Consider the following 13,083-nt stretch of genomic DNA (forward strand, 5'->3'; position numbering starts at 1 on the left):
GCCATGCAACAGTAGGCTTACAATTGTATAGTTGTATATTTTATTTTATTTTTTTTATTTAAAAACATTGTACAATGTTAGTCCTGTAAATACTCAAAATGTCTGCTCTGAACCTTGACACAGTCTTGGAGTCTATCAGCCACTCTGCAACACAAACAATGACACAGGTCCCGGTAAGTGTTGATTTCTAGGCAGGCCTTTGTAATGAACCCACGTAGTTGATGTAGAGTGTGTGGTTTTCTCTGGAATACATTCCCTTTCACAATGCCTCAGAAAAAAAATTGCAAGGATGAAGTGTGGAGAACAGGGAGGCCATTCAATACTCCCATAACACCCAATCCGCCTCCCTAGAATGTGTCACTGAGGAAATTACACACATGAATTGCATAACATGGTGGAACCCAATCCCGTTGGAATAACACATCACCAAAGTTTGGCATAGCCTGCACTGCAGGCACCACCTCCAGTTGATCAAAGGCACAGCAACTCAGACTTTCTTGATATTTTTTGATGATTCTTGTCATAGAAATTTGTATCATGGTTTTATATAATCCATTGTATCATTTAAGATGGTAGGCCACGATGTGAGGTGGATTTGGTTGAAACTTTTAGCTGGTCAACCGAATGTATAGGAGCTCCCTTGTAGTAGTAGTAGTAGTAGTAGTAGTAGTAGTAGTAGTAGTAGTAGTAGCAGCAGTAGTAGCAGTAGCAGCAGCAGCAGTTGTAGTAGTTGTAGTAGTAGCAGCAGCAGTAGTAGTAGTAGTAGCAGCAGCAGCAGCGGCGGCAGCAGCAGCAGCGGCAGCAGCAGCAGCGGCAGCAGCAGCAGCGGCGCAGCAGCAGCAGCAGCAGCAGCAGCAGCAGCAGTAGTAGTAGTAGTAGTAGTAGTAGTAGTAGAAAGTGGTTTCACTGATGATTATTCCAATTATTCAATCAACTGATCTTATTTAATATTTAGTGTAAGTGGTCGAGTATTCCACAGGCACATATACTCTTAACTACAATCAGCTACAGTCAGCATGACAATGTAACAAAACTGATTCTTTGAATTAAAGGCACAATCGAATCTGACAAGCTTCCATACAGTTTTCATCTGCCCAGTTCTACATACAAGCCTTTAAGCCAACCCAGGTCAATAACAAAAAGAAAAACCTACATTCAAGTACTACGCAATTGGGATTGAACCTGTGACCTCATGGCTGTGAAGCAAACTACTTAACCAGTAGAAATAGTAAAAACTGTGATGGTACTCACCTGAGCAAAAGTCTTCCATTTTTCATCCAGTAATTGTTTAATAACTTTACCTTCCATCATATCAAGATGCTCATCAGTCTCACCATCAAGAATAAGGTTTAAAGCTGTTGTCCATGCTGTTCATTATGGAAAATTAAAAATATAATAATAATAATAATAATAATAATGAAATTATTGTATACAGTGCTCAGGTGCACCATAACTTGTCAAAAGTGCGTATAAAGCATATGCAGTAATGTACAAATGTCTGGGAAGTGAACAGTGTATGAGTCAAATACATGCTTGCGTGTGTATGGAGGGGAGAAAATCAGGTGTAGTGTTGGCGAATCTCAGGAAGCATGGAAGGTTTGAAGGATGCAGTGCTCCGACAACTAACAACTGATGCCGGCAGTTTGTTCCATGCTTCAGCAACTCTTGGCATGAAAAAATAAGGAACTTAATTAAATAATTTTAACTGAGCAAAAGTGGAATGGGCAGACGGCTGCAGGTTTAAGGAATTGGCAGTTAATATCTCGTCATTGGGGGGGAGGGTCAGTTTGGAGTTTAAGTATTCTCTGTAGGTCATTCCATGCTAACATGAGGAAATTGATATACAAACCAACATCACTTGTATGATAGGTACATTTGTTTAGAACAACTGCATAATGTCAAAACAAGGGTATACACACACACACACACAACACACACACACACACACACACACACACACACACACACATGTCAGAGATTTTTAGTTTTGATCCGCCTAATCCATTCATGAGGCTTTGGTTTGTCTGAGACTGTTATAGAGGACACTAGCTTAAGGTACCACACAGTAGTGGGATTGAACCTGAAACTACATGGTTGGGAAAAAAATCTTCTTAACCATAGAGCCATACCTGAGCCTTATTTGTTTTTTCTCAAATTAAAATGTTCTTAACCAACATGGCTGGACAGGTGGATGAATAAATAGCTAGGTAGCCAGGTAGCTAGCTAGCTGGGTAGCTAAGTAGCTAGGTAGGTGGGTAAGCAGGTAGGTAGGTAAGTAGGTAGGTAGCTAACTAGCTAGCTGGGTAGCTAGGTAAGCAGGTAGGTAGGTAGCTAGCTAGCTAAACAGACAGACAGACAGATAGATAGACAGATAGACAGACAGATAGACAGATAGATAGACAGACAGATAGATAGACAGATAGATAGACAGATAGACAGATAGATAGACAGACAGACAGATAGATAGACAGACAGATAGATAGATAGATATATAGACAGACAGACAGATAGGCAGATAGATAGACAGACAGATAGACTGACAGACAGACAAACAGACAGACAGAGGTACTTAGGTAGAATAGGTAGGTTGGAAGAGAGGGGGAAATGAAAGGATAGATGAAAAACAGAAAGCTTCACTTACACGTTACTCCGTCTGGGTCAACAGTGTCCAGGTTTGCTATCGGATAAACAGAGCAGGTGATATTGCTGTAACGCCATAGTTCCTGAAACAAAATAATTAAAGACCAGACAAGACATTACATCTTTCTCTGTTTCCGACATTTTAAGATCTTTTCCTGTGTGTACAAGAGAATTAAGATGCAGTAGTACTGATAAATATTTCAATCCATCGCTTTTAAACACAAACACGCATGCACTTCCATCCCACACAATCCTCACCACCAGCACCCACGCACATACACAAAAGAACATGTATGCACATATACTATCCACAAACACAGTATCCCACATACACAGTCTCACATGCACACACACACACACACACACACACAAAATATCCTCTTTTGCCCTCTCCTTCCAAAACCACATTCTCTATGTTTCTCTAACTTCTGGTCAGTTATTTTCTAGTCATGTAATAACACAGCCGGTCCAACTATCTTGTCTTTCAAACTTGTATCAGTCTGCGGCACAAGTGCCACAAGCTCAGTATACATTTATATATATATATATATATATATGACAGGCTTCTTTCAGTTTCCGTCTACCAAATCCACTCTTTGGTTGACCCAAGGCTATAGTAGAAGACACTTGCCCAAGGTGCCACACAGTGGGACTGAATCTGGAACCACACAGCCACTCCTGCGCCTATATATATATACATACATATATACATATATATATATATATATATATATATATATATATATATATATATATATATATATATATATATATATATATATATATACATATATATATATATATATATATATATATATATATATATATATATATATATATATATATATACACACATATGTGTGTGTGTGCATGCATGTGTGTGTCATCATCATCATTTAACGTCCATTGTCCATGCTGGCATTGGTTGGATGGTTTAACCAGGGTTTGCAAGCTGAAAGGCTGCACCAGACTCCAATCTGATTTAGCATGGTTTCTACGGTTGGATGCCCTTCCTAATGCCAACCACTCTGAGAAGGTAATGGGTGCTTTATGTGTCACTGGCATGAGTGCCAGTCAGGCAGTACTGGCAACGGCCACACTCAAATGGTGTTTTTTACATGCTACCTGCACAGGAGTCAGTCCAGTGGCACTGGCAACAACCTCGCTCGAATGTTTTTTCATGTGTCACCATCACAAGTGCCAGTAAGGTGACACTGGTAATGATCATGTTCGAATGGTGTTTTTTATGTGACACCAGCACAGAAGCCAGTCAGCTGCTCTGGCAACAATCATGCTTGGATAGTGCTCTTACTGCTCCACTAGCACGAATGCCAGTCACCGAATTTGATTTCGATTTCAATTTCACTTGCCTCAACAGGTCTTCGCAAGCAGAGTTTAGTGTCCAATGAAGGAAAGGTATGCATAAGTGGACTGGTTACACCCCTAGCATAGGCCACAAGGTTATGGTCTCATTTAGTTTGCCAGATCTTCTCAAGCACAGCATATTTCCAAAGGTCTTGGTCACTAGTCTTTGCCTTGGTGAGACCTAACGTTTGAAGGTCATGCTTTACCACCTCATGCCAGGTCTTCCTGGGTTTACCTCTTCCACAGGTTCCCTCAACCACTAGGGTGTGGCACTTTTTCACAGAGCTGTCCTCATCCATTCTCGCTGCATAACCATACCAGCACAGTCGTTTTTCTTGCATACCACATCTGATGCTTCTTAGGTTCAACTTTTCTCTCAAGGTCCTTACACTCTGTCAAGTATGCACACTGACATTACACATCCATCGGAGCATACTGGCTTCATTCCTTGCGAGCTTACACATGTCCTTAGCAGTCATGCTCCGTGTTTCACTGCCATGTAGCATGGCTGTTCGTACACATGCATCATACAGTCTACCTTTTACACTGAGCAAGAGGCCATTTACATATAGATACTTAAACACAGACACATATGTACACACATATACATGCATGCATACATCCATACATGCATGCATATATTGACTGTTCTACTTACAATTGCACTTAATTCAAGCATCACATGAAATATTTCTGGTCGTCCTAGTTTACAGGCCAGAGCAAGGGGTGTTAGGTCATAGATATTGGTCATTTTTGTGTCTCCAGGAATGGTCATATGCTTCACAGCATATTTATAAAATTCCTGCAAATAACAGAAGAATTAGAATTAATACATTTCCATTTTTGTGCTTGGTTTGAAAGATTTTTAATGCAAACTCATGTGTTAAAAATGTATTTTTTTGTATATCAAGAGGTTCATCCTCATCGTCGTCGTTTTCATTGTCGTTGTCATCATCATCATCATCATCTTCATCTTCATCATCTTCAACATTATCTTCGTCATCATCTTCATCATCATCATCGTCATCATCGTCTTCATCATCATCATCATCATCATCTTCATCATCATCATCTTCATCTTCATCATCTTCAACATCATCTTCATCATCATTGTCGCCATCATTATCATCATCTTCATCATCTTCATCTTCATTATCTTCATCATCATCTTCAACATCATCTTCATCATCATTGTCGCCATCATTATCATCATCTTCATCATCTTCATCTTCATTATCTTCATCATCATCTTCATCATCTTCATCATCATCATCTTCAACATTATCTTCATCATCATCATTGCCATCATCATCCTCATCATCATCATCATCATCTTCATCTTCATCATCATCATCATCATCATCATCATCTTCATCATATTCATCATCATCTTCATCCTCTTAATCTTCATCATCATCATATTCATCATCATCTTCATCATCTTCATCATCATCATCTTCATCTTCATCATCATCATCTTCAACATCTTCATCATCATCTCCTCCATCATCATCATCATCTCTACCACCATCATCATCATCTCCACCACCATCATCATCATCATTTCAAGTCAGTTTCCCTAATTGGTGTGGGTTGGACGGTCTAACAGGATCCAATAAGCCGCAGAGCAGCGCTGAGCCCCAGCGTCTGCTTTTGGCATTTTCCTAATGCCAATCACCTTACACAATGGAATCACACACTGATTCCACTTTACTTCTTAATTTCATTTTATTTACCATTTCATTAACCATTCAACCAATCAACTAATCAATTAGCCTATATTCTACAAAATTACTAACACTAAAATTACTTACCACCTTGTTGGTAATAACGATCATGTGTAAAACTGTATTACCGAAACTATCTTGAAAGTTTGGGTTAGCACCATAGTTCATGAGGTAATCATAAATCTCATAGTGTTCATGGCAGGCAGCAAACGCAAGGGGATATTCCCCATAGTGGGCCAACCCTATAAGAAAGAAGAAGAGAAGGATGGAGAAGCAGAAGGGCGTCAAAGAATTTCCAGAGAAGAAAAAATACATTTTCCACTCTTAAATTTCAGTGTTCATTTTACTTTTTATTTTTTACTTGTTTCAGTCCTTGAACTATGACCATACTGGAGCACCACCTTGAAAAGGTTAGGCTGGAGTGGCTGTGTGGTAAATAGCTTGCTTACCAGCCACATAATTTTTGGTTCAATCCTACTGTGTGACACCTTGGGCAAGTGTCTTCTACTATAGCCTTGGGCCGACCAAAGCCTTGAATGGAGTTGGTAGATAGAAACTGAAAGAAGCCCATTGTATATGTGTGTGCGTGTGTATGTGTGCATGTGTGTGTGTATTTGTGTGTGTATATGTTTGTGTGTCTGTGCTTGTCTCCCCCCACCAACATCGCTTGACAACAGATGTCGGTGTGTTTATGTCCCTGTAACTTGGTGGTTTGACAAAAGAGACCAATAGAATGAGTACTAGGCTTACAAAGAATAAGTGCTGGGGTCGATTTGTTTGACTAAAAGCAGTGTTCCAGCATGGCCACATCAGATGACTGAAATAAATAAAAGAATAAAAGAACAAAAGAGAATAAATCAACTCCAGAACTTATTTTTTAAGTCTATCAGTCTCTTTGGCTGAACTGCTAAGTGATAGGAATGTAAACAAACCAACACCAGTTACCAAGTTGTATCTTTTATCTTTCATCTTTTACTTGTTTCAGTCGTTATACTGCAACCACGCTGGGGCACCGCCTTGAAGAATTCTTAGTCAAATGTATTGAACCCAGGATTTATTCTTAAAAGCCTTGTATTTATTCTGTCAGTCTCCTTTGCCAAACTATTAAGTTATGGGGGAATAAACACACCAGCACTGGTGATGGTGGGGGGTACAAAGACACACACGCATAAATATATATATATATATATATATACATATATATGATGGGCTTCTTTCAGTTTCTATCTACCAAATCCATTCACAAGGCTTTGACTGGCCTGAGACTATAGTAGAAGACACTCGCCCAAGGTGCCATGCAGTGGTACTGAACCCAGAACCATGTGGTTGGGTAGCAAGTTTCTTACCACACAGGAGACAAAATCAATCACACACACACACACACACACACACACACACATGCACACACACACACACACACACACACATGCACACACACACACACACACACACACACACACACACACACATATATATATATATATATATACAACGGGCTTCCACACAGTTTCCATCTACCAAATCCATTCACAAGGTATTGGTCAATCAAGGATTATAGTAGAAGACACTTGCCCAAGGTCTCACACACTGCAACTGAACCCAAAACCATGCAGTTGATAAGTGAGTGTGCATCTTAACCACACAGCCATGACTAACAAACAGAAAAAAAAATTAAAGCAAAACAAAACTACATCAGAAGTCAATTAATTACCTTTAAAGTCCGTTTCTTTTTTGCGCCGTCCTACTTGATCAGCAGGTAAGAAAAATGTACCTGTTGCTCTCTGATTAACATTTATATTTTTGGAAATCAAATACTGAACAGATCTTAGGTTACCATTAACAACAGCAATGTGTAAGGAACTTTCACCTGGCAGGGAGAAGAAGAAAATAAAACATATTTTAAATGCAATCATGTGAGTGTAGGACTGTGTCTTATGCTTACCCTATCAAATGAAATATTTTATTAGATATTTGCTAAAAACTGAAACTTCTTTTCTATATTTATGGGGGCTGGCAAAAGTGTTAGTATACCAGACAAAATGCTTAGTGTCATTTCATCTGCCTCTATGTTCTGAGTTCAAATTCCACTGAGGTCGACTTTGCCTTTCATCCTTTCAGGGTCAGTAAAATAAGTAGCGATTGAGCACTGGGGTCGATGTAATCGACTTACCAACGCCCCCACAATTGCTGGCCCTATGTCAAAATTTGAAACCAATAAATATATTTTTACTTCTAACTATAACTACATGTGTGGAGGCACATGGCTTAGTGGTTAGGGTATCAGCATCATGATCGTAAGATTGTGGTTTCAATTCCTGGACCGGGCGACGTGTGTTCTTGAGCAAAACACTTCATTTCACATTGCTCCAGGCCACTCAGCTCGCAAAAATGAGTAACGCTGTGATGGACTGACGTCCTGTCCAGCTGGGGAACATATACGCTATTGAAACCGGGAAATTGGGCCCATGAGCTTAGCTAGGCTTTAAAAAGGCGCATTTATTTATTATTTTATAACTACATGTAAGATCACTCATCATCATTCTTATAATCGTTTTAATGTCCCCTTTTTTTTTCATGCTTCATTGAGTGATATTGAGACCAAGGCAGTGAGCTGGCAGAAACGTTAGCACACCAGGCGAAATGCGTAGCCGTATTTCGTCTGCCGTTACATTCTGAGTTCAAATTCCGCCAAGGTTGACTTTGCCTTTCATCCTTTCGGGGTCGATAAATTAAGTACCAGTTATGCACTGGGGCCGATATAATCAACTTAATCCCTTTGTCTGTCCTTGTTTGTCCTCTCTGTGTTTAGCCCCTTGTGGGTAGTAAAGAAATAGATATTGAGACAAGGAAACTCAAACAAACATATACACACACTTACATGTGCACCTATATTATCCTTTATCTTTCTATATTTTACTTCTTTCAGTTATTGAGCTGCAGTCATGCTGAGCCACTGCTTTAAAGGGTTTCATCAAATAAATCAACTCCGGCACTTAATTGTAAGCTTTGGTCCCTATTTTATTAGATTTTATTGCCAACCTTTTATGTTACAAGGACATAAACAAACCAATACCAGTTACCAAGGAATAAGAAGCGGTGCAAATGTAGAGTCAAATACACACACACATGCTTAAATATATATGAGTGGTTGTGCGGTAAGAAGTTTGCATCTCAACCACATTTTTCTAGGTTCAGTCCCACTCTGTGGCACCTTGGGCAAGTGTCTTCTATTATAGCCTCAGGCCGACCAAAGCCTAGTGAGTATATCTGGTAAACAAAAACTGAAAGAAGTCTGTTATATATATATATATATATATATATATATACACACACACATATATATATGTATGTATGTATTTGTGCGTCTGTGTTTGTCTCCCCACTGTTGCTTGATAACTGGTATTGGTGTATTTATGTCCCTGAAACTTAGCAGTTCAGCAAAAGATACCAATAGAATAAGTACTAGGCTTACAAAGAATAAATCCTGTGGTAGATTTGTTCGATTAAGGGCAGTGTTCCAGCAGGGCTACAGTCGAAATGACTGAAACAAGTAAAAGAATAAAATAATAAAAGAACATATATACATATATATATATATATATATATATCATCATCATCATCATCATCATCATTTAACGTCCGCTTTCCATGCTAGCATGGGTTGGACGGTTCAACTGGGGTCTGGGGAGCCCGAAAGCTGCACCAGTCCAGTCAGATCTGGCAGTGTTTCTACAGCTGGATGCCCTTCCTAACGCCAACCACTCCGAGAGTGTAGTGGGTGATTTTATGTGCCACCGACACAGGTGCCAGACGAGGCTGGCAAACGGCCACGCTCGGATGGTGTTTTTTTATGTGCCACCGACACAGGTGCCAGATGAGGCTGGCAAACGGCCACGATCGGATGGTGTTTGTTACGTGCCCACAGCACGGAGGCCAGTCGATGCGGTACTGGCTACGGCCACGTTCGGATGGTTTTCTTGTGTGCCACGTGCCACCGGCACTGGTACCACAAAGATACAAATTCCATTGATGTTCATCTATTTTGATTTGTTTTGATTTTCACTTGCCTCAACAGGTCTTCACAAGTGTCACAAGAAGGAAGGTAAGCACAGGTGGACTGACTACGTCCCAGGTAAGGGCCACGGGTTATGGCCTGACTAGTCTTGCCGGGTCTTCGGATGGTGTTATTATGTGCCACTGACATAGGTGCCAGATGAGGCTGGCGAACGGCCACGATCGGATGGTGTTTGTTACGTGCCCACAGCACATATATATATATATATATACATATATATATATATATATATAAAAGAGAGGTTGTGTGGTGTCTGTCTCCTACGATTTAGATTCCTAACTACTCCCACATTTTGCGGTGCAGTGTAACCAAAATCGGATATCTTATAGTCGTGATTCATATCGAGCCCTTCTGGGTATTAGCGCGTGTCTACGATGAGTCTACGATTTTAAAAAAAATTTAAACAACAATAAGAAAAGCGAAAAGCAACAACAACAGCAACAACAATAAGAAAAGCGAAAAGCAACAACAACAACTGACTAGTAGTGCAAAGAGTGAAATGTTGAAACAAAAAGACATTTGAAATACCAAAATATTCAGTTCCTTCATAGACATCGAGAACCAATTTGGGGTACATTTCAATCATGATATGTGCTATTTGTATGTGAACCGGAGTATTTAGAAGGAAACAAATGTGCAAAGCTGTTTCTCCCATGGGACCACGACTGTTCAGGCTCCAACAAGCCTCATGTTCTGTAAACTTCTGGTATTTATCTTCGCGATATTCTGAAAGAAGTTCTTCATCTGTTTTTAAAGGCGTTGCCTTATTTGTATCCTTGAGGGAGAGACAAAAAATAAACATGAAGAACACGTTGTAAACATGTTAGGGCTTTATGAGTCCCATTACATTAAAGAAAAAAAAAAGGGTTAGAATTAATTTCATGGGATATAAATATTTACATATGCATGGCACCTTGGACAAGTATCCTCACCTATAATATCACACCAACCAAAAACTTGTGAGTGGAGTGGATTTGGTAGACAGAAAATTAAAGAAGTATATTGTGAGTGTCTGTGTATACATATGTATATATATATGTATTTATATTATATAGAGGGCACTATTACACATAGATGCCTCATGCTAGGAGGGAACCTTAAAGTCAAAACTACTTAAAATCAAATAGCCCGCCATTTATATATATATATATATATATATATATATATCATTATCATCATTTAACGTCCATTGTCTATACTGGCATGGGTTGGACAGTTTGACCGGGATGGCATGATTTGGCATGGTTTTCTATGGCTGGATGCCCTTTCTAATGCCAACCACTCTGAGGGTGTAAGGGTGCATTTACGTGCCATTTGCATGACACCAGTATTTGACACGACTGTGATTTTGCTCAGCTTGATGGGTCTTCTTCTCAAGCATGACATAATGCCAAAGGTCTCAGTCACTAGTCCTTGCCTCTGTGAGGTTCAAAGTTCGAAGATCATGCCTCACCACCTTGTCCCATGTCTTCCTGGATCTACTTCTACCACATATGTAAATGTATATAAGGACACAGGGAAAAATGTGTCAAAGCCATCAGGAGGCGTTCGATGCTTGTTAGGGCTATACAGCGGTGGTGTACCCCCCTACTGTCACGTTCGTGTTAGATTGACAGTATACAACCATTCTATCGCCCCACCGCCATACATGTCTCTACGAGAGATTTAGAAATTCAGTATTTCTTATTTTGATAATCAGTGAATAGACTTCACTGAATTATAGATATATACAATTGCGAAGTCGAGACAAATATCACCAGCTGACCGGTGTCTGCTACTCTAGGCCGATGAAGGACAATGATCCTGAAACACGTGTCCCTAGATGCAGCTTCGGCGGCCGGGGGTGTTTGTCTCCCCTTCGTAAATGTATATAAGGACACTGGGAAAAATGTGTCAAAGCCATCAGGAGGCATTCGATGCTTCCTAGGGCTATACAGTAGTGGTGTACCCCCCTACTGTCACGTTCGTGTTAGATTGACAGTATACAATCATTCTATCACCCCACCACCGAACATGTCTCTACGAGAGATTTAGAAATTCAGTATTTCTTATATATATATATATATATATATATATTATGTGAAATAGAAAGATGAATAATCTTGTAGTAGATTAATCAAAAGTTTAACCGATACCTTGGTAGCAAAAATCACAGCAGTAAACAGCACGGTTGGAGGTACAACCATATGGTGTTGCAACCGTGCGTTGGTGCGGATAATTGAAATTAAAATATTATTGGTGAATTGAAGAAATGGAGCTGAACGCAGATTGAACAGAAATCGTTTTATTTCATTCTACACGTGTTTCGAAAGGCACAATTTACCAAAATCCGATTGAATAATGGGACCATATTGTGTCTTTCTCTTCAGGAAGAAATAGGAAATCCGTTGGAAAAAACAAAAACAGAACAGAGGCGGAGCAAAACAAATCGAACTAGGCTCCTAAGAGCCCATGGCAAAACTATATATATATATATACATACATATATATATACATACATATATATACATACATATATATACATACATATATATACATACATATATATACATACATATATATATATACATATATATATATACATATATATATATACATATATATATATATATATATATATATATATATATATATATATATATATATATATATATATATATATATATATATATATATATATATATATATATACATACATAGATACATGCATTCATACACACATACATACATACATACACACATACGTACGTACCTACGAACGTACATACAATCAGACAACCAGACAAACATGCACATCTGCTTCTGCTCTTTTTTTTTCTGTGGAAAACAATTAGAAACCCGTTAAGTGCTCTCTACACATTTGCGACTAATAGCTTCTTTTATATTAAACCATATTGATCTAATTAACATCTTTGGTTAGCTGCCTAATCATTTGAGACATTTTTGTCCTCTTAACAAACCATTTATCACATTCACCATACAAACGACCAAGTATTCTCATTACAAAACAAACCAGAATTTATTGAGAGAAAAAAAAATTGTAGTAATATAAATGGAAACTATCAGAAATTTAAATCCATTGAGATGTCCTTAAATGAATATGTATGATATACAGGATGTCCATAAATTACCTTTACAATTTGAAAATTACAGAAGAAAAAAAAACAAATACAGTTAACTAAGCAGCTTGCATGCAACCATCGAAGCGCGCGTGGATGTGTTCTGACGTCAGTAATAAAACATTGTTTCCCTATGTTTTCCTGTAAACTCAAAGTT

The 13,083-nt window shown here is 38.8% G+C and overlaps 1 protein-coding gene across 1 annotated transcript in view; it reads right to left on the minus strand.

Annotated features, from left to right (window-relative positions):
- LOC115209468 (transient receptor potential cation channel subfamily V member 5-like) overlaps positions 1 to 13,083 on the minus strand; it is a 74,928-nt gene that overhangs the window by 21,236 nt on the left and 40,609 nt on the right. The window contains exons 4-9 of the mRNA XM_029777892.2: positions 10,336 to 10,582; positions 7,444 to 7,599; positions 5,820 to 5,974; positions 4,664 to 4,807; positions 2,642 to 2,723; positions 1,252 to 1,367 (exon numbers count right to left, since the gene is read on the minus strand). Of these exons, the coding sequence (XP_029633752.1) occupies positions 1,252 to 1,367; positions 2,642 to 2,723; positions 4,664 to 4,807; positions 5,820 to 5,974; positions 7,444 to 7,599; positions 10,336 to 10,582 (900 nt within the window). The remainder of the gene's footprint in view (positions 1 to 1,251; positions 1,368 to 2,641; positions 2,724 to 4,663; positions 4,808 to 5,819; positions 5,975 to 7,443; positions 7,600 to 10,335; positions 10,583 to 13,083) is intronic.

The sequence above is a fragment of the Octopus sinensis genome, linkage group LG3 (assembly GCF_006345805.1).
Source record: "Octopus sinensis linkage group LG3, ASM634580v1, whole genome shotgun sequence".
Classification (NCBI taxonomy): Eukaryota; Metazoa; Mollusca; class Cephalopoda; order Octopoda; family Octopodidae; genus Octopus; species Octopus sinensis.